Below are 27,996 nucleotides of genomic sequence, written 5' to 3'. Positions count from 1 at the left end.
CTGTATCATGTTTCTCAAGATTTCCTTCCTTTGTCTATCTAGCTCGTTTCTTAAGATTCCTTCCATTGTCTCTGTGGCATGTTTCTCAAGATTTCCTTCCATTGTCTATCTAGCTCGTTTCTTAAGATTCCTTCCATTGTCTCTGTATCATGTTTCTCAAGATTTCCTTCCTTTGTCTATCTAGCTCGTTTCTCAAGATTCCTTCCATTGTCTCTGTGGCATGTTTCTCAAGATTTCCTTCCATTGTCTATCTAGCTCGTTTCTTAAGATTCCTTCCATTGTCTCTGTGGCATGTTTCTCAAGATTTCCTTCCATTGTCTATCTAGCTCGTTTCTTAAGATTCCTTCCATTGTCTCTGTGGCATGTTTCTCAAGATTTCCTTCCAGTGTCTATCTAGCTCGTTTCTTAAGATTCCTTCCATTGTCTCTGTGGCATGTTTCTCAAGATTTTCTTCCATTGTCTATCTAGCTCGTTTCTTAAGATTGCTTCCTTGTCTCTATGGCATGTTTCTCAAGATTTCCTTCCTTTGTCTATCTAGCTCGTTTCTTAAAATTCCTTCCATTGTCTCTGTGGCATGTTTCTCAAAATTTCCTTCCATTGTCTATCTAGCTCGTTTCTTAAGATTCCTTCCATTGTCTCTGTGGCATGTTTCTCAAGATTTCCTTCCAGTGTCTATCTAGCTCGTTTCTTAAGATTCCTTCCATTGTCTCTGTGGCATGTTTCTCAAGATTTCCTTCCATTGTCTATCTACCTCGTTTCTTAAGATTCCTTCCATTGTCTCTGTGGCATGATTCTCACGATTTTCTTCCATTGTCTATCTAGCTCGTTTCTTAAGATTGCTTCCTTGTCTCTATGGCATGTTTCTCAAGATTTCCTTCCTTTGTCTATCTAGCTCGTTTCTTAAAATTCCTTCCATTGTCTCTGTGGCATGTTTCTCAAGATTTCCTTCCATTGTCTATCTAGCTCGTTTCTTAAGATTCCTTCCATTGTCTCTCTGTCATGTTTCTCAAGGTTTCCTTCCTTTGTCTATCTAGCTCGTTTCTCAAGATTCCTTCCATTGCCTGACTGGGATGTTTCTCAAGATTTCCTTCCATTGTCTATCTAGTTCGTTTCTTAAGATTCCTTCCACATCATCAGGTGCAAGACACCACCAGTTGAGTGACAGCTTCCGCTGTGGTCTCTCAAAGTAGGTTAGGGGTGGAATGAAGGCTGATAATCAGCCCTCTCCGCTCTGATGAACCAAAAAGTAATCAGTTGTTGTTGGTTAAGACGCAGAATGGCAGACGATGAGTAAGAGACTCAGTCAAAGAAAACGAATTAAATCTTTCTGACAAGAATCCTATGGAAGTGAATCAAAACATTTACACAAAACGAAACCCCTCATTCTCCATGAACCAACTTAATAAAAATATCTTCTCTCATCCACTCAAAAATAGTACGAACTTGGCTAATTAATCCTTACATTTACCTTAACTAATGACACAGTAATTAACGATACATTTTTCAAAAAGTAATACAGTATTCTATTCACAAAATCTGTAAATGAGTCTCTATTAAATCAGATGCTCGGAGAAACGTGTTCCATGCTCTGTATGACTTGCCCTGCGAACATTTTAAAGATGGCAGCATCCATGCGTCACAACCACAGAGCGCTGCATCTCATGCTGCTATTGTCATAATTAATAAAGCGCGCCAAGGGCCACAGTAAATGCAAAGGCAGTACTTCCATGTCAGAAAAATTCTTAGAAAATTGTAATATCCGCGGTAATCCTATTTTTGGACAACACCATACCATATGAAAAAAGTTGTATATAATATGGATGCATCTAGCAGCCCTACACAATGCAAAGAGAATCTAAACTGCATCCAAAGGCCTTGGAAGAAATTGTGCCAACCTATGATACATCAAAAGAAGTTAGCTGTATTAACCCTTTATCTTACAGACCTGAAATTTGAATGGAATTGTTATAAATGGTCAGATATATTGATGTTGATGAGACCAGTAACACTGGGTTAACTGACAAACATCCAAGGATCTCCGATGATACCTTTATAAATCTGAAAGATGAAACAAAAATATTCCCAAAAGCAGCATCTCATCGGAGATTAAGGTATCTTCATGAAATTTTGCATGGATCTCAGAATTAAGTGACCTCAGATGTTACTTGAAGCACTTTAAAGTTAGGAAAGAACTTCTTTCAAGAATATAACCACATATCATAGTTCAGTAAATACCTAACTTGTAAAAAAAATAAAAAATTCATGATTGACAAACCCTGATCTTCAATCACCTTCACTATTCAATCAGTCCTCAACTGTTAGTCATTCTGCCTTGCCTAGCCAACACTTTGCTTAACTTTTTATACAAAATAGTAACTGTTTTTATTTTATTATTACTTTTCAAATATTTCTACGCTTCATCTGACCAGCTTGTATTTTCTTGTATAACCAGTGTTTACATATCAAGTTACAGTTAAAACTGCTTAATTTACACTGGAACTCGACGGGGCAACAATATTTAAACAATCTGGTTACTGGTAAAAATGACGCACTAGCAGTAGGAAGGCTGCAGAGGGATGCAGAAAATTACGCAGCTTACCTTTATTACACTTACTACCGGTATCTAACGTCATCTTCAAATATGCAAAAACCATCTTTCATTCTTACCAATTATGAAATACACACTGCGAATTGAAAGATTAAGAAATAGTGATATGATACTGACACACTTAACATTGGTGGGACGAGTAAAGAGAGGCGACCTCTACTGCAAATGATCAACCATGTATTAACCACTGAAACGTTAAATAAATTGGTTGACGCATATTAAAGTTACACCATAATGGGCGTGAAACACACAACGCTCGTTATCATGCGCAGAATTGAATCATAATCTTCTGGAGCACAACTACAGGAATTGTTTCACAGCTCACAAGCATAGCATTCTTTAATATCTTTAAAAGATAAAATACCATAAAGAAAAGAATGAATCACTTATGCAACAAAAAACTGATGACGAGATGCCGTACGGACAACAACAGATGAACACAAATACTAACCTAAGGATTTTATCAGAGTGAAGTTTTGATCATTGACATTCAATCGATCCAGAGTTCCAGTTTTAAGGACAGAAACTATCTCGCTCTCGAAATCCCCTGTCACATCAAAAGTGCTCGTGGACCTTAGCTCAACCAGAGCCATTGTGCTATTGTCACCTGAAGGTCTGAAAAAAAGAATAGGAAATTTATTACACGAATATATTTTTGCCATGGTCAGGGTGCCCAAGGAAAAGTCAATACAGACAACAAAGTCTACCAAATGACCACTGAGCTGCCTAGGCTACCCAGCAACAGGAAAGGGGGTGGGATGGGCTCGGGTCAATAATTGAAATGTCAGTAACTATTTCTTACTGTGATTGAATATTTTCCAAAATAAAGAACAGATGTAGAAACTGGGAAACCTGACAGAAAGCAAGGAGTTCCTTATCGGGGCAAAGGTGTCTTAGGACAGTGATATTCTGGCTTTGAGGAAATTAAACAATTTTTTACTATGAGCAAACAGGATATACACGATACACACACACCATATACATATACTGTATGTATAGGCTCTATATATATATATATATATATAATATATATATATATATATATATAATATATATATATATATATATATATATATATATATATATATATATATATATATATATATATATACAATGTAATATTGATTGAGTGGTTCATGTTATGAGCCCTGTTCAGTTTTACTATTCTTATATTAACGTAATTCAGTTTTGTTTTAGTGTTGGATGATTAATGTAATTAATTTTTCTTTGCTTTTGGTTTTGATGTTAGATATTAACGTAACTTTGTAAAAATTTTTTACTTATGTTCACTTTTGGTTTCCACTTTATTATTTCATCACCTCGTTTAGGAGGTGGTTCGCTGTTAACCATCTTTGGACTCTCCTATCCGTTTGTATGGTTTTATTCGGTTTTCACATCTGCGAGCGTGTGGGGATGTTCAGCGGTTACCATTTGGCAGTATGGGTTTTCTTCGATGTTAGGGCATCCGAAGGACTTTTGATCTTTGTGCAGCCTCCCAATAGAAGGGTTCTTGGACGTCGTAGCCATTATTATCAGTATCTGCAGCTTCTTTGACTCCCGGGAGAAGGGAGAGAGACTTTCGTGTCTTGCCTGTTTGGCTTGAGTGAGACGTACCACTCAGGTGTCTCTCTTCGTTCGTCAGTGGCCGCAAGAGACGATAATTTTTGTATGCTGTTGCACTGATTTTCGCCTCGCTGTTCCAATGTATCCTTGAGGTTATCACTAGGTGCTTCAGCGGCGAAGAAGTGTAAGCTACCATTAATATTTTTATTATCCTCGCGATAAATATTGTTGGTGGACTTTTGCTGATGTGCGTCAGTCCAGGAGAGTTTGACCGTACGTGTGTGACCCGTAGGGTTATGGGATTATTTCATCGCTCGTCTGCAGTATCAACATATTGATTTATTGGACTGCCAGTCAACATTATTTACTTATTAGTAATCTGCAGTTGTTATGATGAAAGTGTGTATTTTTGGCTTGTTGTTAGGTGTAGGGAATTATTGTGTTTAGCTAGGTTTAAGAATTCTTTCTCTCAATACCCTTTCCTGTAGTGCATCTGATATCATTTTTCACCATAGTATGTTTGTGCCTTCCCACCTTCTCCTATAGCTTTCTCTCCTCCTGTTGGTAAGATTGTTAGCTAGGAAACTGTGTTTATTACTTGTAAGGTGTGTGGTCCTTTCCTTTTCAGGGATTATGTAATTAAGGTGGTACCCATTTGTGTATAAATAAACAGTATTTGTTATTAACGGTTATACACATAGTGTTTATTTTGCCCTCTCTGTTCGTGTTTGAGTTTCATTTTTGCTGTTACAAGGGCTATCATTCCACTTGCATAGTAGATAGTTTTAAGGTGGATCTTTAGAAAGAACTAGTAACAGAATTGTTAATATATATATATATATATATATATATATATATATATATAGTATATATATATATATATATATATATATATTTATTGGGTAGGTTTATGGGGTAGGACTAAGAATCACTCAAGGCCTGATCTGCTGAGCTCTCTCATTTTGTGAATCAGCCTGCTTGCTGTACCACTCTCTTCCATGATTGGAAGAGATCAGAACCACAAGGAGTGGTAAAGGAAGGTAAACTTCCCTGTGAAAGCGTAGGTTTGCATCCTTGGCAAAATGCAATTTACCTCTCAAAACATGGTATTTTTTCTGATGGGAATATGACCCCTACTCTTTCATAAATGGAGCATCACCAAAAGGCAGGAGGCTGATCTGTTCAGAGTGGCACACTGTACCAGTGTTGCACCTCTCAATGCCTCCACCATCCAGGGTTGTCAGACAATACCTCCGGTCTCTTCCTGGGTGGAGTCTTCCCTCTGGGGCTCACTGCACTTACACCACCTGGTGGGCTGCCACCACCGGGCCCAGGGTGAAGGTGTCTAAGGATTTGTGGGCCAAGTCTGGCAGGCAGAAAGATGTGAAAGTCAACTGTGTCTTCCAGATTCCTGCCTTATGACCTGTAGGATAGAGTGGTTCTTCTTGAATGCCACTGAGGGGCCTACGCCTCTGATGTCATGGGCCTTGATCCTTGTGTGTGGATGCTAGTTGCTTCTCGTGGTCATGTATGCCCTGACTGTGACTTCTGTCAGCGAGAAAGAGATCATATTCCTGGAGACCTCTCTTTTCCCCCAGCCCGTACTCATGAAAAGTCTCCTGCTGGCAGGTCTGTGAGGGGCTGTACATTTCAAGTATTGTCTAAGAGATCTGACTGGGCACAGAACCCTCTCGTCCTTGTCAACCCCAACAATGTCCTTCAACAACAGGATGGAGAAATGTTCAAATTTTAGGTCCAGGATTGCACGGTTCTGTGTCTTGGCCACGAAGTCTGGGATGAATTCCAACGAGATGGAGGACCAACCCAAGGCACATGTGACGTGCGAGAGGACATGCAGTTCTACCATTTCTTGGTTGATGCGAGAGAAAGAGGAAGATGGTCTTCAAAATCAAGTCTCTATCGGACACTTCCTTGAGGACGTCTCAGACAGGAGAGACTCTGGTAACGTCCCACTCCGGAGGCCTTATTATTATTATTATTATTATTATTATTATTATTATTATTATTATTATTATTATTATTATTATTATTATTATTATTATTCAGTAGATGAAACCTATTCACAGGGGCCAATGACTTGCAATTCAAGCTTCCAAAGAAAATGGTGTCATTAGGAAGAATTAAGAGGAAGTAAAGTGAAATACAGAAACAAGAGGTCCCACTCACCAAAAAAAAAAATAATAATTAATAAGTAGATAAAAAGTATTAAATGCAAGAAGAATAGTATGAGGGTAGTAATGCACTGCAATTTTGCTTGAACTTCTGAATCTCCAATTGCACGGCATCCTCTGGGAGGCTATTCCACAGTCCAACGGTGTGAGGAATACAGGACTCCTGAGACTGAGAGGTTCAACAGCAAGGCACATTTACTGCATATTGGTGCTGCGTTCAGTGAATCTGGTTGCTCTTGGCAGACAACGGGGATCAAGGATCAATTGTGAATGTGAAGGATCTCTGCTGAAATACAACTTATGAAGAAGTGACAAACAAGAGACCATTCGTCGATGGTCCAAGTCATACTGCTACTATTAGGAAACAAAAACCTACCACCATGAACCACTCTATCTAAAAGAGATAAATCTCTGGCAGAAGCATACATCCACACCAGATAACAGTATTCCAGTAAAGGAAGCACAAATGATTTACAACAGGTTGCATTGATTTTATCACTGTTATAAATATATGAGGCCTTGCAAACAATACCTAACTTTCATGTGGCATTTGCTGAAACTTTCATTACATGTTTCTCAAAAGTTAGATGTGAGTCAAAAGTTACACCTAGAATAGTTAAAGCTTCAGACTCTTTCAGCAAAGTTCCATCCACTTAAACGGGCGGATGGGGTGGGAAATCTGTACGAGATCTGCTAATCAATAGTGTTTTCGTTTTACTAGAGTTCAACCTCATACCCAACTATTCCCTGATCTGGTCTATGTCCCGACTGAGGCTGAGGGCAACAGGTGTTGCATCATCACCATATTGAACAATATTGTTTTCCAGGCCAACAACCATATCATTTGTATACACTAAAAACAAATAACAGTGGACCAAGAACACTGCCCTGTGGAACTCCAGACACATTCAGTCTCGGTTCACTAAAGATCCCATCCACAGCAACTCGCTGCTGCCTACTTGTGTGGAAATCTTGAAGTAACCCTAAAACATATCCATCCACTACAAGATTCTTAAGTCTATAAATTATTGCCTTATGATTGAATAAATCAAAAGCAGCACTAAAATCTATTTGAATTACTCTGCACTCAAAACCCTTATCAAGGTTCCCTTGCAAATGGCATGTCAAGTCTAAAAGAGCATCACAGGTACCTAACTGCTTCCTGTATGCATACTGACTATCAGCTAACAATCCTGTAGATTCCACATACTTATATAATGGCTTAAAAATAAGTTTTTCAGAAATTTCGGAGTGCACAGGGAAAATAGAGATTAGCCTGTAAGGAAGAAACCATCAGGATCGTCTCCATTCCAGCTATCAAGATTGTCCAGAATTTTCTTAACATCCCTGGAGCAAAATGCAAATTTTGTAAAAATGGGCTCAGGATGACAAATATCAGGAGAGGGACATTATCAGCTGATTGCTTAGCCTTTTCTCTAGGGCCAGTAACCAATCTACCATTATCTGTTAGTAGTGGTGGAATGGAAGACGAGCCTGACCCAAGGACAGATAATGCCAATTTGGTTCACCACATATGAGGCTGATTAATTCCTTTAAGTTTCCTCTTTAAGGAATTATTGTAATTTCTCTCAGCTGTATGCTAAGTTCTATTCACAGCACAGCGAGACTCAACAAAAATGGTCTCCATGATTTTGGTCTGTTTGTCACAGTAGGCTCGCCTACATGTATCATCAAACCATGGCTGGTCATTTGTCCTAAATTTGATGACCTTTCTAAGGACATATCTTATCAAAATAGCCATCAGCATTTCATTTAGCTTCTTCTTGGGATCAGGATCTAATATAGCAACTGAAATATTAAGTGACTGACAAGCTTCAACAAAGCATTCCCAACTGGCTCCGGATTTTAGCCAGACTATTTTTCCAATGGTGGAATTAGGATTAAAAAGATTGACAGATATGTCCATCTCGACGGCGCAATGATCAGAAGTGCCTATATATTCACAGACCTGGGACTTCACAATGGCTGGAACATCTGTGAATATGAAGTCTAGTCTACTACCAGAAATGTGTGTGAGTTCCTCAATTAGCTCAATTAGCTGGACAAAATCGGAGGATACACAGAACTAGAGAGCAGACCGGCCATGATGATCTGTGGAACTTGAATTTAGCCACTCACTCTGCTTTGCATTACAGTCTCCACAAATAACAAGTTAAGCTTTTGAATCCTGTGACTGAGCCATACTAATCCTTTCCAAAAGACAGTCATATATAGAATCATCGATATTTGGATTGCAGTATACAGAAAATATGCAAACATTGTAGAAGTTACTGAAAATTTTAAAACAAGTGACCTCATGGCAACTACGCTCCAAATTTTTCTGACGATAAATAGGCTGTCAGTACTCAGTGTATACAGCCATACCTTGCGCATGTGGGATGTTACAACGATAAATAAAATCAGGACCATCAAACCCCAGGATTACAAACTCAACCTTTGATTTGTTACTACTTACAAGAGTCTCAGATACAATCATCGAATCACAGTTACAGGCACAACTCTGGAGATCAAGAAAATTTTACCTTAAACCATGAATATTTGAGTAAAGTACATACTTTGCAATTATTTCTACTTTAATAAGTAACAGGCCCAGCTTAATGTCTCCCAAAAGAATTAAAATTAACAACATTAAATCAGTATCAAAACTAATAAACAGACTCATAACAGTAACACTGTAAAAATCACCAGAGTAAACAACAATACCAACAACAACAATAGTATTTACATTACTATTTACAAAAATTCTGTTGAGAGTATAAATAAACGTCACCATATGTCACTGAAAAAAATGCTGGAAGCAACTGGTCGACAAGGTGGGGCCAGCACACCTTGTAAAGCAAAAGAGATCTGCCAGGTTTGCCACAACAACTCGGGGAGGACAGTTAAGATGGATTTAGAAATAAAACACTCAGAAGGAAAAGATTAAGTGAAGACAAAGGTACTTTCCCGATAATCCACCAAGCTTTTGCTTTCTCGTCAGCCTGTCCTACACACTTCGAAAAAACAGGAAAGAGAATGAAAAAGAGGATAAATGCCTGATTGTACCCTCAGGCATGGGAACTCAACCCCAAGACCATGGAAGGGCACGGTATGATGGCTATGGCACAGTTCAAGGTTAGAGAACAAGGTTTGTATTTAGAGTAGCCTTCTCTTAGAAGGGTTGCCTACCAAGGGTAAAGAGTCCCTTCTACCCACTGGTTTGATTTTGGAGTGTCCTTCTCCTAAAAGAATTGCCGTAACTACCTAGGTGGGAAATTTTTCTCGAATTGCTTGACGACGGCAGACAGTTCCTGGGAGTTTGAAAGGTCTATTACCCTACACCTGAACACACGGGCTAAGGAAGCTCTGTAGCTCTCAACAATTGTTATAGAGAAGGACTTATTCTCACACAGGGACACCAAGAAATCTGCTACCTCTCACAGTGGCCTTGAGTGAATTGTAGCCCCCTCTCACGGCACCAATCACAGAAGACCGGCCACTTTCCTTGGTACACCCTGATGGATGGGGGTCTGAGGTTGTTTGCGATAGCCTCTGCAGAACACTCTGAAAAGCCTTTCTTTCGCATGAGCTGCTTGGTAGTCTCCATCCATGAAGCTAGAGGGAGCCTACCATTGATGGTACCTTCCATTGTGCTCAGGAACCAGAAGATAGGTGACCTGGAGCAGTTCCCTTGGGACATCTACTAGAAGGTGAAGGAGGTCTGCATACCACTCCACCTGTGGCCACAGGGGTGTCACCAAAAAGTCCAGGGCTGCAGTTTAAAACACGGCCAATGTTTCACTTGATAAACCAAGATCTGATTTGCCTTGTAAACTGCTTCATTCCAGTTGGTAGGTTGATCCTCAGTATCTCTCAAATGTACAAGTAATGCGCTTGATAAGTGGCCGCTTGAAGAACACTGACGAGTCTTGATTCGTAGTGTTTGTGATTACCCACCACTTTATCTCCAATAGTTCAAACTCTATTAACATTTCCATGTCGACTTGTAATTTAGAGGCATATAATAATACTGCATGAACCTGAAGACATTAATATTAATAAATTAGCTGAATATGGTATTATTGTGCTATGGTCAAACCTTCTTCCCTCGTGTTCCCGAAAGTTTTTTCTAAGCTTCTAAAAATCTTTTATAATTGCACGAAACAATGGCAGATAAATCTAATGCTGTTGCAATAACAACTAAGTGACAAAGTAAATGAAATTAAGGCCTTATTATACAAAAATGATACTTATACCAAACTGAAGTCCGATCCTTTACAAGCAGAGAACTCGTATTTCAGTTGAAAAGTTAAACGCGCGCATAAACACACGCACACACGCAGAATTCATGTTGAAAGTGAAGCATCTGCGCAAGAATATCTAGAAGAGAGAGTCACTGGTTCTGTGTGAAAGTGGTCTCAGACTATGGTATAGTCTCTGACTTTTGATATTTGTATGGCCGGAGTGACGAGAGATATCATGGAAAAAACAGACGCAGGAACAAGTTTGTGGAACAAGAATAATGTTTTTAAAAGTTACGTCGAATGACCAGTCTTTGTGCGTGAAATAATATGTGATATTGACGAAAAGCTTCAGAGACTGATGAAGTGTTTGTACAAGGAGAAAGTTGAAAGTAAAAGTTAGTAAAAGTAATGTTATGAAGATAAATGGAATTCACGCAGGTAAAATGATGAATGTTATGATGAATGGTAATACTTTGGAATAAGTTTTATGGATGGCAGCAGAACGAAAAGGATGTTGCTGCTCCCATCGCAGCTTGAATTTGCAAAAGCCAATGGAAGCTAAAAGAGTTGTTAAGATCAAAAGAATGATTTATCATATATCTATAATGTCACAAATGAAACTTACGTCAAGTTTATGACAGAGTAAAATGGTGCCCATTCAAATCTGCTAGAGAATATTTTAAGTCCATCCAGCAGCAATCTGGCAATCCGTAACTTTTCTCGTGATGCTTCCACCCTCACATTGCTCTTGGGATACGGGTACAGGATATGGATGGCCACATTGTAAACACCTTCTAAAACACACAAAAACATTTGAGTAAATATGAATTCATGAAGTTATATGAGATAAACAGACAATAAGGTTGAGGAACGTTATGGCCCAAAATATAAGGGCTTAGTACACAGAGGGAGACCTCATCTCCAATTCTGAACAGAAGAGAATGTTACTTGGGTGCCGCAGGCATCCAGAAAGATAATAAAACTCCAGCTGCCGTAGAACAGAGGACCTGTTCACGCTCCCTGTCGGTTTACATGAGAAATCTTTAATAATGCCCAGCTTTTACCGGCATGAGAGAATAACTTTTCTTAAGCTCGACAAAAAAGTAAAGATAGGTAGGCCAGGAATCAAAATTAACATTGTCGACTATTCAGAATTATTAAGTACAGTTTAGTTTACCAACACACACACACACAGTGAATCCTGGAAAGAGGACGTGGTATGAGATCAGCTAAATGGTTACGTTTGGGATTGTAAAAGCAGTAACAGATTAGGGAATAAAAAACATCTGTAGAAAAGAAAGGACTGAATGAACCAGTGATCCTGAGAATTCTCCTGAAAGAGATGAAAAACCGTGAGCAAGGGAAAAAATGGATAAGTAAACGTGGTTCATCGACCGGCAAAGGAACATCAACTGGCTACGCGTCTTACTGGTTTTACGCGATACTTTCTTCCCAGTTGGATCACCTCAGTGTCGCTAAGATTTCTTGTCCATATTATTTGTGCTTGAGGCTGATTCCGTACTTCCAAATAGGAGGCCACGTTTTTACAATATCGCGAGACTTATTTTTATCCTAAATAACACATGTTTAACGGCGAATGGAAATATAAAATTCTGCACAGAATATACAAAATATACTTAGAAGTGTTGATTCGCCAATCAACACTATTATGTAATGAGGATGACATTGTAGTTTTTCTAAAATTTCAGTTATTTTAAATGTACTGTATATGTGTGACACGTGCATTCATAGCATAAATCATGAACTGAAAGACATTAATATTAATTTTTACTCCTGCTGGAACAACACAAAAAGCTATCCGAACTGGCTCACTTCACAGACTATAGGAAGTAGCCTACTTACCACATACTGTGCATCCATGACAGCTATCTATTTTTTGTATTCCTCCCTCTTACTTGCCATTTTAGTATGAGCAAAACAATTCACATCATTCTTTTTAGACAGGCCACAAAAAGAAGGACAAGTTACCGTCCTGCCTGAGATGGTGCAGGACACCTGGCCGGCCCAGCTGATTATCTGGGCAAATTTCAAAATTGTTGGCAAGTCAAAAAAAGTACAGTCTCTATATCAAAAAATATTTATCTCTAAGCGTTCATCAAAAAAGTTATCGGATTTCAAAAATTTGCCATATTTTGCCTCGAGATAAGTAAGTAACGTTGAAAGGGGCTCCAAGATCAAAAGGCGACCAAACGACCAGTCGCCACTGGTTGATGGCTGTTCACTAGGATCGAGATCGGAAGGCAGAAAATTAGTACTAGAATAAAAAGGAATATTCACCATATGGAAGATGATGATGAATCATAGTTGCGGTTCTTGTACACATTTTTCTGTGACTATTCACTGTTACAAAACAGAACAGCATAAATTTATTGTCTTTCCTTCCATTTAAAAACGTGCTTTTGTCATATCTTTTTTAACGTAATACCTCAGGTATACATGCTAATTATATATGGATGAGTGTGTGTATGGAAGTTCACGCATGCGTCCATCTACTGCGGGACACGGAGTTATTCCCTTTTCATAAACATTCTGAAACACCACTAGGTCTAATACATAAGGAACATAGGCTAATCAGACATCAAAATCTGAGCTTAACTACAGTAATAAAAATTATAAAAAGTTTATATAAGCAACAAGAGGAGCAACTGACCTATGACTAAGCCGGACCCTTCAGTGGTAGCATAATCATCATCATCAAATGTAGGTGGGCTAGTACCAATACCACCATACGCCTGTCTACGCATGCGCTTCTGGGGTGCAGGGACTTTTCCGAACCACTTCAGCAGCTGCGCATCTTCTTTGCCATCAGATGTCTCGTAAAAAGCAAAATTGTCTGGATGCGTTACACCACCGTCATTTTTCTTGAGGTGCTGAAAGAAAGGACGCATGATTTACGCAGGCCAGAAAACTTCAAAAACCTGCATAACCCGGAGTCGTTTATGTTGTGGGCCTATTTAATTACTGATTTTTAGATTTAATCGTAACTACAGAAACAGGCTGAAAAAAGGTCGAACTTGTCCATTATTATAAACTCGAGAATGCAAAAAACTCTTAAAAAGACAAAATCCTTATTTTAAGGACAAAACTATAAAAAGATGAAAAATACCAATTATTGTCATTGCGCCCTGACAATTTTTTACAATTTATACGGCGCCAAATGACCAGGCGAAACTAACCTGAACATGATGTATGGCAGACTGAAATGCTGGAATGCCGGCCCGCCCAGAAAATTGTCCTTTAACTTGGGAACATAAAAATGTTCTTTGAGTTGCCTTTGAACTCGTGAATCACATGTATTTATTAATTTTATTTCTATTACATATATATATATATATATTATATATATATATATATATATATATATATATATATTATTTTTTTACGACACTTGGCAGTGATTAGAAAGCAATTTGAATGTTTCTGTAAATTAGAGAGACGCTAACGATTGCTGACATTCGAGACTGTGAAAGGGATCCTGGGAAAGAGAGTGATCTTGCAATGAGTGTGCTGTTAGTTAATTGCAGTGATTTAAGACACACTTAGTCAATGGAAGCGATGTGAGAAATGCTTAGATGACATTACGGGCCCGTGAAAAGCTGTATCCTTCGGTCAGCATTTGGCGGTGATTAGAGAAACGCTTTTGACACCACTGAGGGATGGATGTTTGCAAATACACCCGTATGAAGCAAAAATATTTATACTGAATGATGAAACTGTGTCGTCACTCAAAGTGTGACGTATTTGTGATGTCATGTACTTGAAAGAGAGAGACTTTCGCTGAATGGGCAGAGGTTAAGGCGGTGTCGTTCTCTCTCAAAACTGGGGGAAAACTCCCGTAGACTTTAGCGCACTTTCGTTACCACTAGACTTCAGCAAAACCAAGACTGTAGCAGCTATCTTGGGTGGAAAGTGAAAAACCTTAAGGGACAAAATAGAGCTGTAACATTCATTCTTACTCTTTATTTGCCCACCAATCTTTTCAGAGGCGACTGTCTGGTAACACTGCTTCAGAAGCGAGAGAAAATATAAACAGCTGGAAGTGCCCGACGGGCATGCCCGCTAGTGTGGACAGGCCATTATAGAATCTGTACCTTTGTGGGGAATACCTCCAAATATGGCGTCAACTCTCTTTTTCCCAAAAAATCTTGGTACTCTCAGGGTTTCATGTGGAAAATGAAAAAAAAAAAAAACAACTGTTTATCTTTTAAAAATGACCAGAAAAGATGGTAGTAATGATGACTCCTCAATGAGACGACACGATTACACTCAAGAAAACAGCAAAATTCAGTTAGTTAATTGGGCAAGGACTGTAACCGGGTAAATCATAGAATTTGATTTGAAAAGCAAAGCACAATCAAAGAACCTGCCTAGAATGACATACACTGGAGAATAAATATATGATAATTATAATAATACAGATTTTGCATGCATGGCAACTCACAAATGAACGGTTTTCACAATGAAGTCATAAAAGAAAAAACACTAACTAGAAATACTGGTTGAACAGAATTAATGGTGAGTCATTTAAATCTAAATCTTATCATTTGTCTCCTAAAAAGGCAGCGCAAAGATGCAAATTTAGACAAAGGATCCACGTGACTTCCAACATGAAAATCTGTAACATGGATATCAGCTCATCTGAATCATTCTCACGCAATCTTTCCTCCGACTTCGGTCTGTCAGTTCTCAAAACCAATGTCTTTCAGAACTCATGCAAGAAACTGCAGTATCATTATCAAACCATTTCTGTGCATTTTCAAGCAAAGCTGGACATGAGCAGAAACTTGAAAACAATCATGACAGGATCACAAATGCAATAAACTCTTATACTCCAAAAAATGAAATTGTAAAGGAAATTAGATATACATTACATGAAATAAAAATGCAAAAGATATCTGTTACTCTATGTTGGATACCATCTCACATAGGATTAGAAGGCAATGAAAAAGCTGACACCTATGCAAAAGAGGCTAGAACACTCCCAATATCAGCAGAATTATTACCATTAGAAGATTATACTAGATACAGTAAAGCGGTGATTAAGAAGAAATGGCAAAATAACTGGAGGGAAAGCAATCTTAACAATAAATTAAGAGAAATAAAAGAAACTGTAGACCCGTGGCCATCATCCTATCAGAATTGACGCAGGTTTTCAGTAATGTTGACACGGCTAAGAACTGGTCACACTAAACTGACACATGGTTACCTGATGAGTAGCCCCCATGCCCCTATACCTATGTGCGAAATATGTAATGTACAAATAAGAGTAAAGCATATTTTAAAGGTATGTCCAAAATATAGAATCCAAAGAGACATTTTATTTAGAAGATATTCCTTTAAAGATATACTGTCAGAAAATGACAAATTTTCACTTTTTAATATTTTAAAATTCCTTAAATTTAATCATTTATATGATTAAATATAAGATTCATAGAATAATTTATAATATATTCCTAATTAACTTAATTAGTTCTTAGATTAACATATGTCGCTAGTTTTAATTAAATTCTTAGAGAGTTTAAATAGCTTGTCTAATCCTTCGGGCCAGCCCTAGGAGATTTAATATTAACTCAGTGGTCTGGTTAAACTAACGTTAAAAAAAAAAAACGGATCACAAAATGTTTACACGCACTGCGGGACATAGACGCATGTCGGACAAGGCATAGCCGGGAATTTTTTTTTTACGGCCGAGGAGTCGGCAAATAGTCTAGACTAGTGGTTTTCAACCTTTTTGTGCCCATGGCCCATTTTGGCATCACTAAATACTCATGGCACACTGCCCTTCCGAATTATGTAATGATGATGATAGAATTATTGTAAAACATTTTCAAACACTTTTTTTAGTCTTACATTTTCATTTGTGGAATTATTTTTCAGAACACTTTATAAGTTATACATTTTCATTTATGAAAGAAAGCACTGGCCTGCATTTACTGTACATGATTTTTCATTTTTAAAATACTCTTTTGAAGATGTCCGTGGCATGACCCACAGGTTGAAAACCACTGGTCTAGACTGTTCAGTAAGTAAAATAGATATTTAGGTGTAAAGAACTGCTAGAATATGATAATGACAAAAATAATACAATGTACACAGTACATAATAAAAGATATAATAATTGTACTGACATAGTTTTGAAGTTTAAAAAATGCAGGAATAATCCAATGCAAAACAGCTACACAAATTTAAAACCGTCAGAAAAATTACGCAAAATATATTATCAATTAATTATTTAAGCGCATCGCAATTATTATACAGGACTTTGGTGATTATGTCTACATTCAAACAAGAACATCTGCAAGCATAAACAGGTGGAAATGGCTAATGAACCGAAGAGTAATATGAATGATTAACAGTTTTGCTTGTGTCTATCTGTCTATCTATCATCTCCACCACCATCATAGCATCCAATTCAGCCTGTGCGACAAAAGGGCGTCTGTGAAATTCCCCCTCGCATACCTTTCCTGTGGTTTACCCCTCGCATATTAACTAATCGTTTCCCGCCTCCCAAAGCACAGTTCCTCTATCCAACTAATAGTGTAGCCTTGATGACCGCCGTGAGTTAACAAGCGAAACCGCAGTCGGCAGTTGGTAAGCAATGGAAAAATACATCCGTAGTTCTCATTTTTTTCCTTCAGTCTTGGCCTTGAGAATAAAGCAAGATGTAAGAAAACGGAAAGTTTTGTCTTGCAACGACAACCGACACATTTGCGCAAACATTCAATGTGAACCGACGCGAGAACTGGAACTGGAATATACAATTCAGACCTAAAGCCAGGCGCTAGGACCTATGAGGTCATTCAGCACTGAAAATAATGTTGAAACAATTGCTAAGAGCGGATAGACAGTAAGATGGAAAAGGAAGAGAATATGAAAGGAGGTGTAGTAAAAGGAATGAAAGGTTGTGTAACTGGGGGGCGAAAGGACGCTGCAAAGAACTTTAATCAATGCCTACAGTGCACCGCGTCAGGTAGCCTACACTGACAGCACTACCCCAACCCCATACGGAGCTGACGCGAAAATTTTGACTGCGCCTAAAAAGCATATACAATATCTCACCATATGACTTTTTCCCATCTTTACCATCCTAGTTTTTTAGCTAGTAATTGTGGGGGTGAAGCTGCTAGCCATACGCCCTGCCCCATGGATGCTTAAGGGCATATGAACTTCTGCTGTATGTCTTCTTTTGGCGGTCACTTATCCAAACACTGACCAGAGTCACCAGACCCAACGTTTCATAAATTCACTAATCAACAAACCAGTGCCACAGCGAGCGTGATTCTACACATACCTTTGCTGACGCAGACGCAGCCATCAAAAACAAACCGGTTAAGAGAACCGCCAGCTGAAGGCCCGGCGAGGGTTTCGTGCCCTTGAGAGCAACCATCGTGGAAGACGTAAGCGTCCCTCTCTGAAGCTCTTCGCCTTATCGCGTAAGTGTGAATGAAGGCGGCTCACAGCAGATACAGTGGTTACGAGGGACCGGAAGGTGCGCTCCCAGCTGAAGCTGATTCAAAATCAGGTTTTCAAAGGCAGTGGGGTTTTCCCAGTCCCCAATTATACATACATACAAACAAACACACACACAGCTATATATATTTATATATATAACGTATAAAACGTAATAAAGATGTTCTGGCAATGGCATTTTTTCTAGTGTTTAGGTGCTTTTGGAAAGGTAATGAGTCTCAACCAGCCCCGAATTTTAACTGTGCAATAAAATTAATAATAACTCACTGAACAAAGTCAACAAATACTGTAGAACAATGCTGATATAAATGATAACTGTGATGAAGAGAGAGAGAGAGAGAGAGAGAGAGAGAGAGAGAGAGAGAGAGAGAGAGAGAGAGAGAGAGGTAACTTGCTTCAATATGCTGTATAACTGAATAAATTTAAGTACAACGTGAAACTAAAGTACGAGTTTTTTTTAACAATTAATGTTTTCTTATAAAAAAAGATTAGTTTTAAAACAAATTATGCATACCACTGTATATTGATATAATTCTATGGTGGGAAATCTAAAAAGAAATCAAATTTTTCTAAAAAAAATAATCTGTAGACTAATGTCTGTAGACTAATATTTCCAAATGCGTCCAAGTCTTTCTTAAATTTTGCTAGCTTGGCAAGACAGAATAATAATTATTCTGTCTTGCCAGGTTAGTAAGATATTATTCACCTTGGTTGCAAAACTAAATTCGCAGGTTGTCCATTATCTATTAACGAAAGAATGTCAGAGTAACGGACTGACTGAGAGGAAGGCATAAAAAGTTGCAGAAAATGAACAGTCGGAATGAGCAAGGAACCTTTAAGTTGATCCGAAACGTTTCGCGGTAATGGAGAGAGAGAGAGAGAGAGAGAGAGAGAGAGAGAGAGAGAGAGAGAGAGAGAGAGAGAGAGAGAGAGAGGGCAATAACCAGGCTTCAATGCATTGCACCACTCTACGGAATACATCGTTCGGATCTTATGTTTTTATTTTTCATTCCATATATTAATTAATTAATTAGTTTGAGAAAAATTTTGTATAATATGAAAAGCAGAATCAATTAAAACAATTTAGCAAGAAAACTGCAGGAAAATTCCATGTTTTAAGAAGGGTTTATACGCATTTTGTCCGAATCGTTATGAAATATTTCATTATGTTCACGCATGAACAGATTAGCTTCTGTTTAAAGAACTTTCTGCTAAAAGAATTAATGTTATTTTATGCAAATAAAACAAGTAAAAAATGCGCTGAAGTTTCTTCGGCGTAATCGAGTTTTCTGCACAGAGTATAATACTGTATGAAACTCTCAGCCACGGCCCATGAAACTTTCAACCACGGCCCGGTGATGGCCTGTGTTATTGGCACCTATAGAGGTGCCAGACGTGCGATCATGGCTAAATTTAACCTTATATAAAATAAAAACTACTCAGGCTAGACGGCTGCAACTTGGTATGCTTCATGATTGGAGGGTGGATGATCAACATACCAATTTGCAGCCCTCTACCCTCGGTAGTTTTTAAGATCTGAGGGCTGACAGAAAAAGTGCGGACGGACAGACAAATAGCCATCTCAATAGTTTTCTTTTACAGAAAACTAAAAAGCTAATAGAGTTTGGCATACTTGATGTTATCGTATCACCAAAGAAACTTAATTTACGATAACAAATAAGATATAATAAAAAAATATTACAAATTATAACTTACTCACTTAGCGGTGAAATGCATTAATTATGAGCTTCGGTTGGCACGCCTGCAAATGCAATGCAGAATGTTGCGCAGACAAATATGGTTGCACGATAACTGTATACATCTTGCTTATTGCCGATATTCTTCTCAGTACCATGAAAACCGTAAACTGGAGAATATTCTTTTTACAAGTATAAAAGATATTTTAAATATACCAAATAAAGAGACTGCGTATAATATCTTAAGCATATAAAGATGAGAGGTTGAGTTTCGCTTTAGAATACAACGCTGCTGATGCCGAGTTCTGGAGCACAATCATCTTTTTGTCACCAGAAAACATTTTCAACTGATAATCATGGAAAATTGCATTGCTGGCGCACTGACAGCACAAGGTAATACTGTAGATATTAGGTGTTTGGGTAAGAAAAAAAAATTCAAAACTCATAATTATATTACAAGATCATATGCATTAATAGGCCTAAGCCTAGAGCCCAAGAGTAATTTTACAGAAAAATTTTTTTTTATACCAAGGCTTATATTATTGCCATACCAAATGAATTCGTTTCAACCATCCATTATTATAACTTAAATATTCTGAGCCGAGGGTGCGAAAAAAAAAAAAAATTACATTTACAGGCATAGAAAATGACAAAACATCACGATACTAAAATCTACTGTTTTTATTACAACAATAATTAAAACAAATTTTACAGATAATGTTTGTTTTTTGCAACTGTGTAACCTACATCTATTTTCACAATGAAAATTAAATAATGATTTTTATTTTGCCGTGCATGTTAAAACGAGTGAACGTTTATAGGCGACACAGTAAAAATAATTCACAAGAAGGGAGCAGAAACTTATATTTTCTTTATTTAACTAGGCACCATGTTTATAGGTTTACCTATGATCGGTTTAAAACAAACATCAAACACAACTTTGCTTTATATATAAAATCGATCAAAGGATGTAATACTTCATTAGCTGCATGCGTCCGCTGGGGCTGCGGTGTAGGGATCAAACAGTACAAGTTATGCGCACGGCACTATTAGTAATTCTCAATAGAGCTACTTGAAATATTGCCATTATCAAGCTAGTACAGTCTTGATTTTCTGTGTTTTTTTTTTAATCGTTTCAAATCTCTGTATATGCGAGCAAAATGAAAACCCTCCCCGACTGAAAAAAATGTAGGCCTAGTCACAAAAATATAATACTAGTCCTAATATATATATATATATATATATATATATATATATATATATATATATATATATATATATATATATATATATATAGCAAAAGAAAGGAACAAAAATATTAATTTCCATAAAATGGGAATAAACACGTAAACGTCTTGAAAAAGAATAAAAGAAGACAACTGTGGGGATTAACGTTGACGACATGGAGAACCCCGACTCGGATCAGATGTAAAATTACAAATATTTGGAAAAACAGAAGAAAGGAAAGAAACCTGCGCTGCAAAGAAGAAAGAAACAGACACAGAACATAGCAGCTCTGTAGGTAAGCCTATCAATATTATACTTTGCGGAGGACTCTTCGAGAAGGAGAGAGATACATATGAAATGAAAAGCAGAAACAGTCATCAGCGGAAGCTAGAATTTGCAGAATTATAATTGCTAAAATTCAAAGGAAACAGACAAAAACGTTATGTCTTATTACACATTTTCAATACACCCCTTCCTCTCTCTCTCTCTCTCTCTCTCTCTCTCTCTCTCTCTCTCTCTCTCTCTCTCTCTCTCTCTTACACACACATACATCAGACATCAGGTTATCGTTTATAATCACAAAAACATCCGCTGACTCGTCGCTCTTGAAGCACAACCGCGATATAGCGGCTGTGTAAGTAATGCCATAAATGCGAAAGATGCGCCTCATCTTTTGAGGCCTATGAAAGAAGCAGGCGCCCAGGCATCAACCTATATAAATATGGCCTCCGTGCCATTCATGTTTGTTGAACTATACACTTTTCTTTATGGGGTCTCAGTCTTTGAAAGTGACAACCCTACGACAGGAAGTCTTTTGTGGTAGACTGACTACGATTTTCGGACAACAACGAGACTCATCTTCTCACGTAACTGATAAAACTCATCCTGTCCTTAACCTTCGGTAGTATGACACCTCGTTCTTTATTATAAATCGTTGTTGTTTTGTTCATAACCACTACTTTCTATCTTTCCAAATACCAAATTTATCATTACCTTCGTTTTCAACTCTGTTGCTAATACTAGTACGTTTTTATCAATCGGTCACATTCACGTGACATACGTATTATTTTATTCAAGCAAGCAAAGCAACTCTTGACCTCTCGATCTAACCCCACTTTTACGCAGACTTGTAAACACTGCATCCTCCCACCACGAAAGGTCAAAGTACCTTCGTTATTTCCCGTTCGGATTCAGTGTTCTCAGGGGTGTGCGCATCTAAGAGTCTCAGAAAATCCAGAATATAAGAGGTCGTTTTTTACTTAATACTAAAGTCGTTGATGACTTACTGTCATTATTATCACAATTAGTTACTGAAGTTCAATTATGGCATCTAAGCGGTCATTAAATTTTAAGTTCCAATGTTAATGAAATGCAGACAAAATGAAAGTAAAATCAAGCAAGTCCCAGGGCTTTGAAACCATCAAATGTCAGACCATAATAAAGAACAACCTATACTAGTTCCATAAGAAAGCCGGATGCTCTTGGTATCTCATCCATAAACCAAATGTTAAGCTCATAACCAATCCCGCCAACTTGCGTTAAATTTTAGAACAAGCAACACTTGGGATGCGGGAGGGTAATTTGTTTCGGCTGGACTAATTTGCGGAGTAAGACCGGGTTTGCTGTTCGGTCTGGAATAAACTGGAATAAGAAAAGAAAAAAAAAATCTGGAGTGTTAAAGCGTGAACGTGGCTAGGAAGACTCAAGCGGCCAAGCATACTGCTCTGAAGACAAAGATCTGATCCAGTTCTCAGGATTTTCATAACACGTTGAAAGAATAAAACGCCGAAGAAGTTAATGAGGGTAAAAATAACTACACATCTACAATGGAGAGAAAACTATTGACATTTTAACCAGCCCTAAAAGTTACAAGTCCCAACCTGTCACAGAGTAGGCTAGAAGGTTTGTAAGTCGTCGACAGACTAAACCCCCGCCCCCGCCCTGGGTCAGGCTGTGCTTAACTAATTGGAGTGGTGGGCTATATTGCATATTTAGCACATTTTCGCGGGTCAAAGAAAAAACAAAGTTTTTAAATTAAGAAAGATAAAATCAGCTGAATGTATTTGCTATTAGGATATTTTCGTAATCTTCGTTTTAACGTGCTTTTTCCCATTTTTCATATGGGGTAAGCACGATGCCTTCTTTTGAAGGACTTTGATTTGGCGTTGGGATAGGCCGTAGCCTCGATCGGCTGCCCTGCCTGACATCGCTTAGGATATTTTCGCAATCATCATCATGATACTCAGAACGAGTGAGAAGGGTGACAGTTTCAATTAATCAATGGCGTGCTTACTCTCAGATATCGTACTTAATCAAAATTTGTACAATAATGACTTCAGTTACTGAGAGTAATATTGAGCATTTATTGAGTAAAGTATACTAATTCCTAAACTAGGCCCCTCAAATCCATTTAATCAGATCATGGATCTTATAGAGCCAAAAAATTAGAATGTTACTATTATTTTGTCAAGATTTAGCCAAACTATCACCTCCAATCACAAATACCCCGATATTTGTTTGAAGAATGCGAAAAAATCTGACAGACTAAGACTTCTAAAAACAATCAAAATTTACACTGATGATGAAATATATAAGCAAAACTATCAGTCTACAATAAAGAAATACTGACAAGGAACATAACGATAGTACTGCAGAGGGAAGACACAATACTGATGATTACCACGCAGATATGACTCACTTGCAACTCCTTAGTCGTAATCATTTACTTTACTCTTCGCGGCTACTGCTGAAGCACTCCTTAAATAATCCTGAACCGCTGTTGCTCTAGATTTCTAAAAATTCGTTTCATAAGAAGTGGGTGTATCACATCCTTTCCGTTTGGTTCCAATGTTTTTTCTTTCCCACATTTTAAAAATTTAATTTCCATTCAGACATTAGGTTGCTCGTCTCGTCGGCCTATGATTGAAAGGGAAAACGTATAAACTAAAATTCCATAGCTCATGGATTCATAGAAAACGTTGATCCCTTGAAGTATAATGGAATTGCATTAATAGCCAATAATATTAAAGATAGGTGTGAGGTTACCTCGTCATTTTATGCACTGATTACACAGAATATCCTTAAACAAATTAATAAATTGATATGAGGAAAAAAAATTAATTTTTGTGTTCCTGTATTTTTTTCTATTTTGCTTTATTCAGACTGTATATTCTGACTATATTCTCGCCTTTTTTTCGTTTTAATTTAGCTGCCAGCCATCCTAACTGAAAATAGCATGGTTATTGATTTCTGGTGATAAGAATACTGTACTCCAGTAATAATCTTAGCAAATACTTAGACAAATACGTCTGACTTGTAATTCCCCATACAACAGTGGAGAGAGAGAGAGAGAGAGAGAGAGAGAGAGAGAGAGAGAGAGAGAGAGAGAGAGAGAGAGAGAGAGAGAGAGAGAGAGAGAGAGAGAGAGAGAGAGATTTGAAACTTTGGTGCCTTCTGAGGTTCTGATAAGCAGGAAATGTGGCCTCGACTAGAGTGAAACAATGGAGTGTAAAATCTTTCGCCTTTAATTTGGGGCATTTTCAGTTTGTTTGAATATTCCTCAGAGTAAAGGCAAAAGATTTTACATTATGTTGTTTCATCTTCCCAGTGACCATATTCTTTATGACTTATATCATGTTGATACTGCCATGGCGGAAGTTATTCTGAGGGTCATAAACATAAGCAAGCATCAGAGAGAGAGAGAGAGAGAGAGAGAGAGAGAGAGAGAGAGAGAGAGAGAGAGAGAGAGAGAGAGAGAGAGAGAATGTATTCCTTATAGACAATAAAAAAAGATTTCTCAAAGAAAAAAAACTGTGGTTGGTCATCCAATCAGAAGGGGGAAATGCGACAGTTAGAAAAGTAGTATGTATGCCAGTGGTAAGAATCCCAACCCTGGGTAACCCCAGAACATCATGGGTAAGTGATATAGGCCAGGAGAAGAATTTCAACAAATCTTCTTCGGCATTGTCATTTGTCACAATTGCAACCAGCTGTGTATTATTGAAATATGTCTTCTGCACCTATAGAAGTACAATGTAGAGGGCCATTCTGGCATCACAATGGGATTTGATGATCACCATCATCAAAATTTTTTCATGAGATTTTCCCTTTACAGGTTAGATGTGAAATAAGTTCTTTCCACTCTCTTTACCCAGAGCACATTCTCACTGAATTTTCATCTGTTCTACTGATTTCCCATGATTTTCTGGGCTTTTCTACTGGTCTCTATGTTATTACTTCCATAAAAAAAACAACTTTCCTGACCAGGTGCCCTTAACCCCTTCTCATCACATGTGCAACCCATCTTAATCTTTGAGATATCAGTCTATTTTTCAAGTATTGAAACACCAATATCTCTCTGCAACTTACTCAATTGTAGTATGATCTTCCTCATTCCATGATATGGATTTCCACCCACTTTTACAGTTTACCACTTTTCCTATCTCTTCTATCTGATGAAAATGGTGGCAATGAACACAAAATCCTTGACAGATTTGTACAGGTTGTTTTCGGAGATTGTCTGGTGATCAGTGTGCATGACCTCCTTGCGGCTTTGGACCTAAGGCTGCATGTTGCCTGGTCCATTCTTCCAGCTCCTGGGAAGGTATCACCATCCCCTTACCTTGCTTCTGATGGTGGACATCAGGGGATACTTCTGCTTTCTTGGAGATATCAGTGGATAGTGGTGCATGGCCTCTATGTTATCTTGGACCTAAAGACCCATGCTTGTTTGTCATGTTCCTCCAGCTCTTGATGGCATTTTGTGGCTTCTTTACTGAGTCCATGCTTTACTTTACTGAGTGTTTTGCCTGTTTGTACACTGCTCAGATCATCTAAGACAGACAGAATATACAATTTAGGCCGAAGGCCAAGCGCTGGGACCTAAGTGCTCATTCAATGCTGAAGGGAAATTGAGAGTAAGAGGTTTAAAAGATGTAACAGGAGGAAAACCTCGCAGTTGCACCATGAAACGATTGTTAGAAGAGGCTAGAAAGTAAGATGGAAGAAAGAATATGAATGGAGGTACAGTAATAGAAATGAAAAGGGTTTCAGCTAGGGGCCAAAGGGACGCTGCAAAGTACCTTAAGTAATGCCTACAGTGCACGGTGAGGTGTACTCTTTGATGGGTGGTGCAGGCCATTGCTATTCCAGGGTGAGTGAGGGGACCTCTAGACGCTAAGGTCCTTCTGGAGTTTGCTCCAACACCTGCAGGCATGACCTGTGAAGGTTATTTATTGTCTTAATTCTCCTTAGGAACCTGATACTTTGCAGTTACCTTGGTGTTCATTCCCTCCATGCAGTTTAGATGAGTGCCAAGACCCATTTCTTGGGATCTCCATTTACAGGACCCTTCCCTCACTGAAGAAGTTTCTTTGATTCCAACTGTTTTCACACTTATGTTCTTGGCACTTCAAATAGGGCTAGAAGCACAAACAGCCTTCTTGCTGGAGTACTAAGCAAAGCTTATGTGGTCCAGGGAGTTTTGTTGCTGGGGCTTAGATTCTGATCTCTGGTCAATCTTTTTAGGAATCCTTGCCTTCTTGACCTCTTGATGAGTAGTTTCATTGGAATCATGGCCTACAACTTCTTCTTGACCTCTTGATGAGTAGTTGCATTGGGATCATGGCCTACAACTTTTCCGCCATGGCATTCTGTAATCAGGTACTAATAACAAGTTGAAAGTTTCATCACTTTCAAGGATAAGAGTGCATCTCTTGCTGTTTAGTACAAGGCCTTTGTTGTGCCTCAATTCCCCCGTGTTCTTGGTGTCTTACATTTCCTATCGTCCTATTGTCAATTCTTTCCTTCTGAGTGGTTACATGCCTTGGGTGTCTACGACTGACCAGGCTCTGGTTTGGCCTCTTTGTTATGTCTTAGACTGTCAGGCTCACTCGGTTTTGTTCTTCATAGCTGGGCTGAGCACCTTTGGGTGTTGTTATCTTAGTACAGGGATGTTCTAAGTATCTTCATGCTCTTCTTGTTAATACTGTACAGATACGCATGAGTGGGGTAATAAGTAATCCAAGATTACTTATTACCTCACTCCTTTATGGGCACAGCAGTAAATGGTACCTGACTCTCCTGTTCTCATGGTTTGCAGGCCAGATTTTTTTCTCTATTGGACGAGTTTTTTGAGGCAGTCTTTTCCATATTGTTTTACAATATTTTATAAAAGTTACCTGGAACTCCACCCATGAATCTTTGAATTTTGGGCCACACCTCTACAAAATATAATCCGTTTTCCGTTTTCTTATTATGTGCCACTGTCTCTGCTGTGAAGAGTAATAAAGGTCTTAGTTTAACAATTTATCTCCACTTCATCCAGGATGTTAATGTCCTTTTCGTCTGTCGTCTTATTGTCTCCTTCACCAACCAGTGTCCCCCCAATGTAATGGAAATATTCTACCTCTTCTTTTCCATTCTCTCTTATGTTACATTTCAAGAAGCAAATCTCTTCCCCAACTTGTATTTTTCAATCCTGAACAGCTTATGACATCCTCTGTTTCATTCAATACACAAAACTGAGTTCTTCCAAATCTTCTACCACTTTCCTACCGATAAGTCAAAGGTCTTTGCACCCTTTCCGGACAATGACTTTCAGTCCTTCTCCATTAAGCTATCCCATCTTTTCAACATTTGTATAATTTGATTCTACTATTAACACTATTTAGTATCAATATAGGAAATCCCAGGGGGGGCCCCTAATATGCCCTGCTATGTAGCTTCCTCTATAAATGTGACAAATGGCAAAGGGCTCAGTGCTGATCTTCACTCTAAACATGTTATGAAACAGTAGCACCACTAGCTCAATGAGTCATTCTGGTGCCCTTTGGTTTTGTAAAACCCTTCTAATTGCTTACCTTGATACTCTGTCAAATGTCATCAAAGTGTCATTAATATGCGACATCTTCCTCTTTGCATGGTACTTGTTCTGTAGTTACCTCATCATGAAACCAACTCTGATGTTGAGTTCT

General features: G+C 38.2%; 1 protein-coding gene across 3 annotated transcripts in view; it reads right to left on the bottom strand.

Annotated features, from left to right (window-relative positions):
* The window catches only part of LOC136826121 (adhesion G protein-coupled receptor E3-like), an 86,904-nt gene extending 58,908 nt beyond the window's left edge, over window positions 1-27,996 (bottom strand). For 2 of the 3 annotated variants that reach the window (XR_010849517.1, XM_067083111.1), the window contains exons 1-4: window positions 17,920-18,148; window positions 13,279-13,498; window positions 11,233-11,401; window positions 3,060-3,223 (exon numbers count right to left, since the gene is read on the bottom strand). Coding sequence is in view for 2 of the 3 variants with exons in the window: in XM_067083111.1 (XP_066939212.1) it covers window positions 3,060-3,223; window positions 11,233-11,401; window positions 13,279-13,498; window positions 17,920-18,015 (649 nt within the window). In the remaining variant the exon portion in view is untranslated. Of the gene's footprint in view, window positions 1-3,059; window positions 3,224-11,232; window positions 11,402-13,278; window positions 13,499-17,919; window positions 18,149-27,882 lie in introns of those variants that run through there. The other variant, XM_067083123.1, reaches the window with a different exon arrangement.

This window comes from Macrobrachium rosenbergii, chromosome 3, assembly GCF_040412425.1.
Source record: "Macrobrachium rosenbergii isolate ZJJX-2024 chromosome 3, ASM4041242v1, whole genome shotgun sequence".
Taxonomy (NCBI): Eukaryota; Metazoa; Arthropoda; class Malacostraca; order Decapoda; family Palaemonidae; genus Macrobrachium; species Macrobrachium rosenbergii.
Note: the sequence above shows the minus strand (reverse complement) of the source record. Positions and strands in the feature narration are given on the sequence as shown.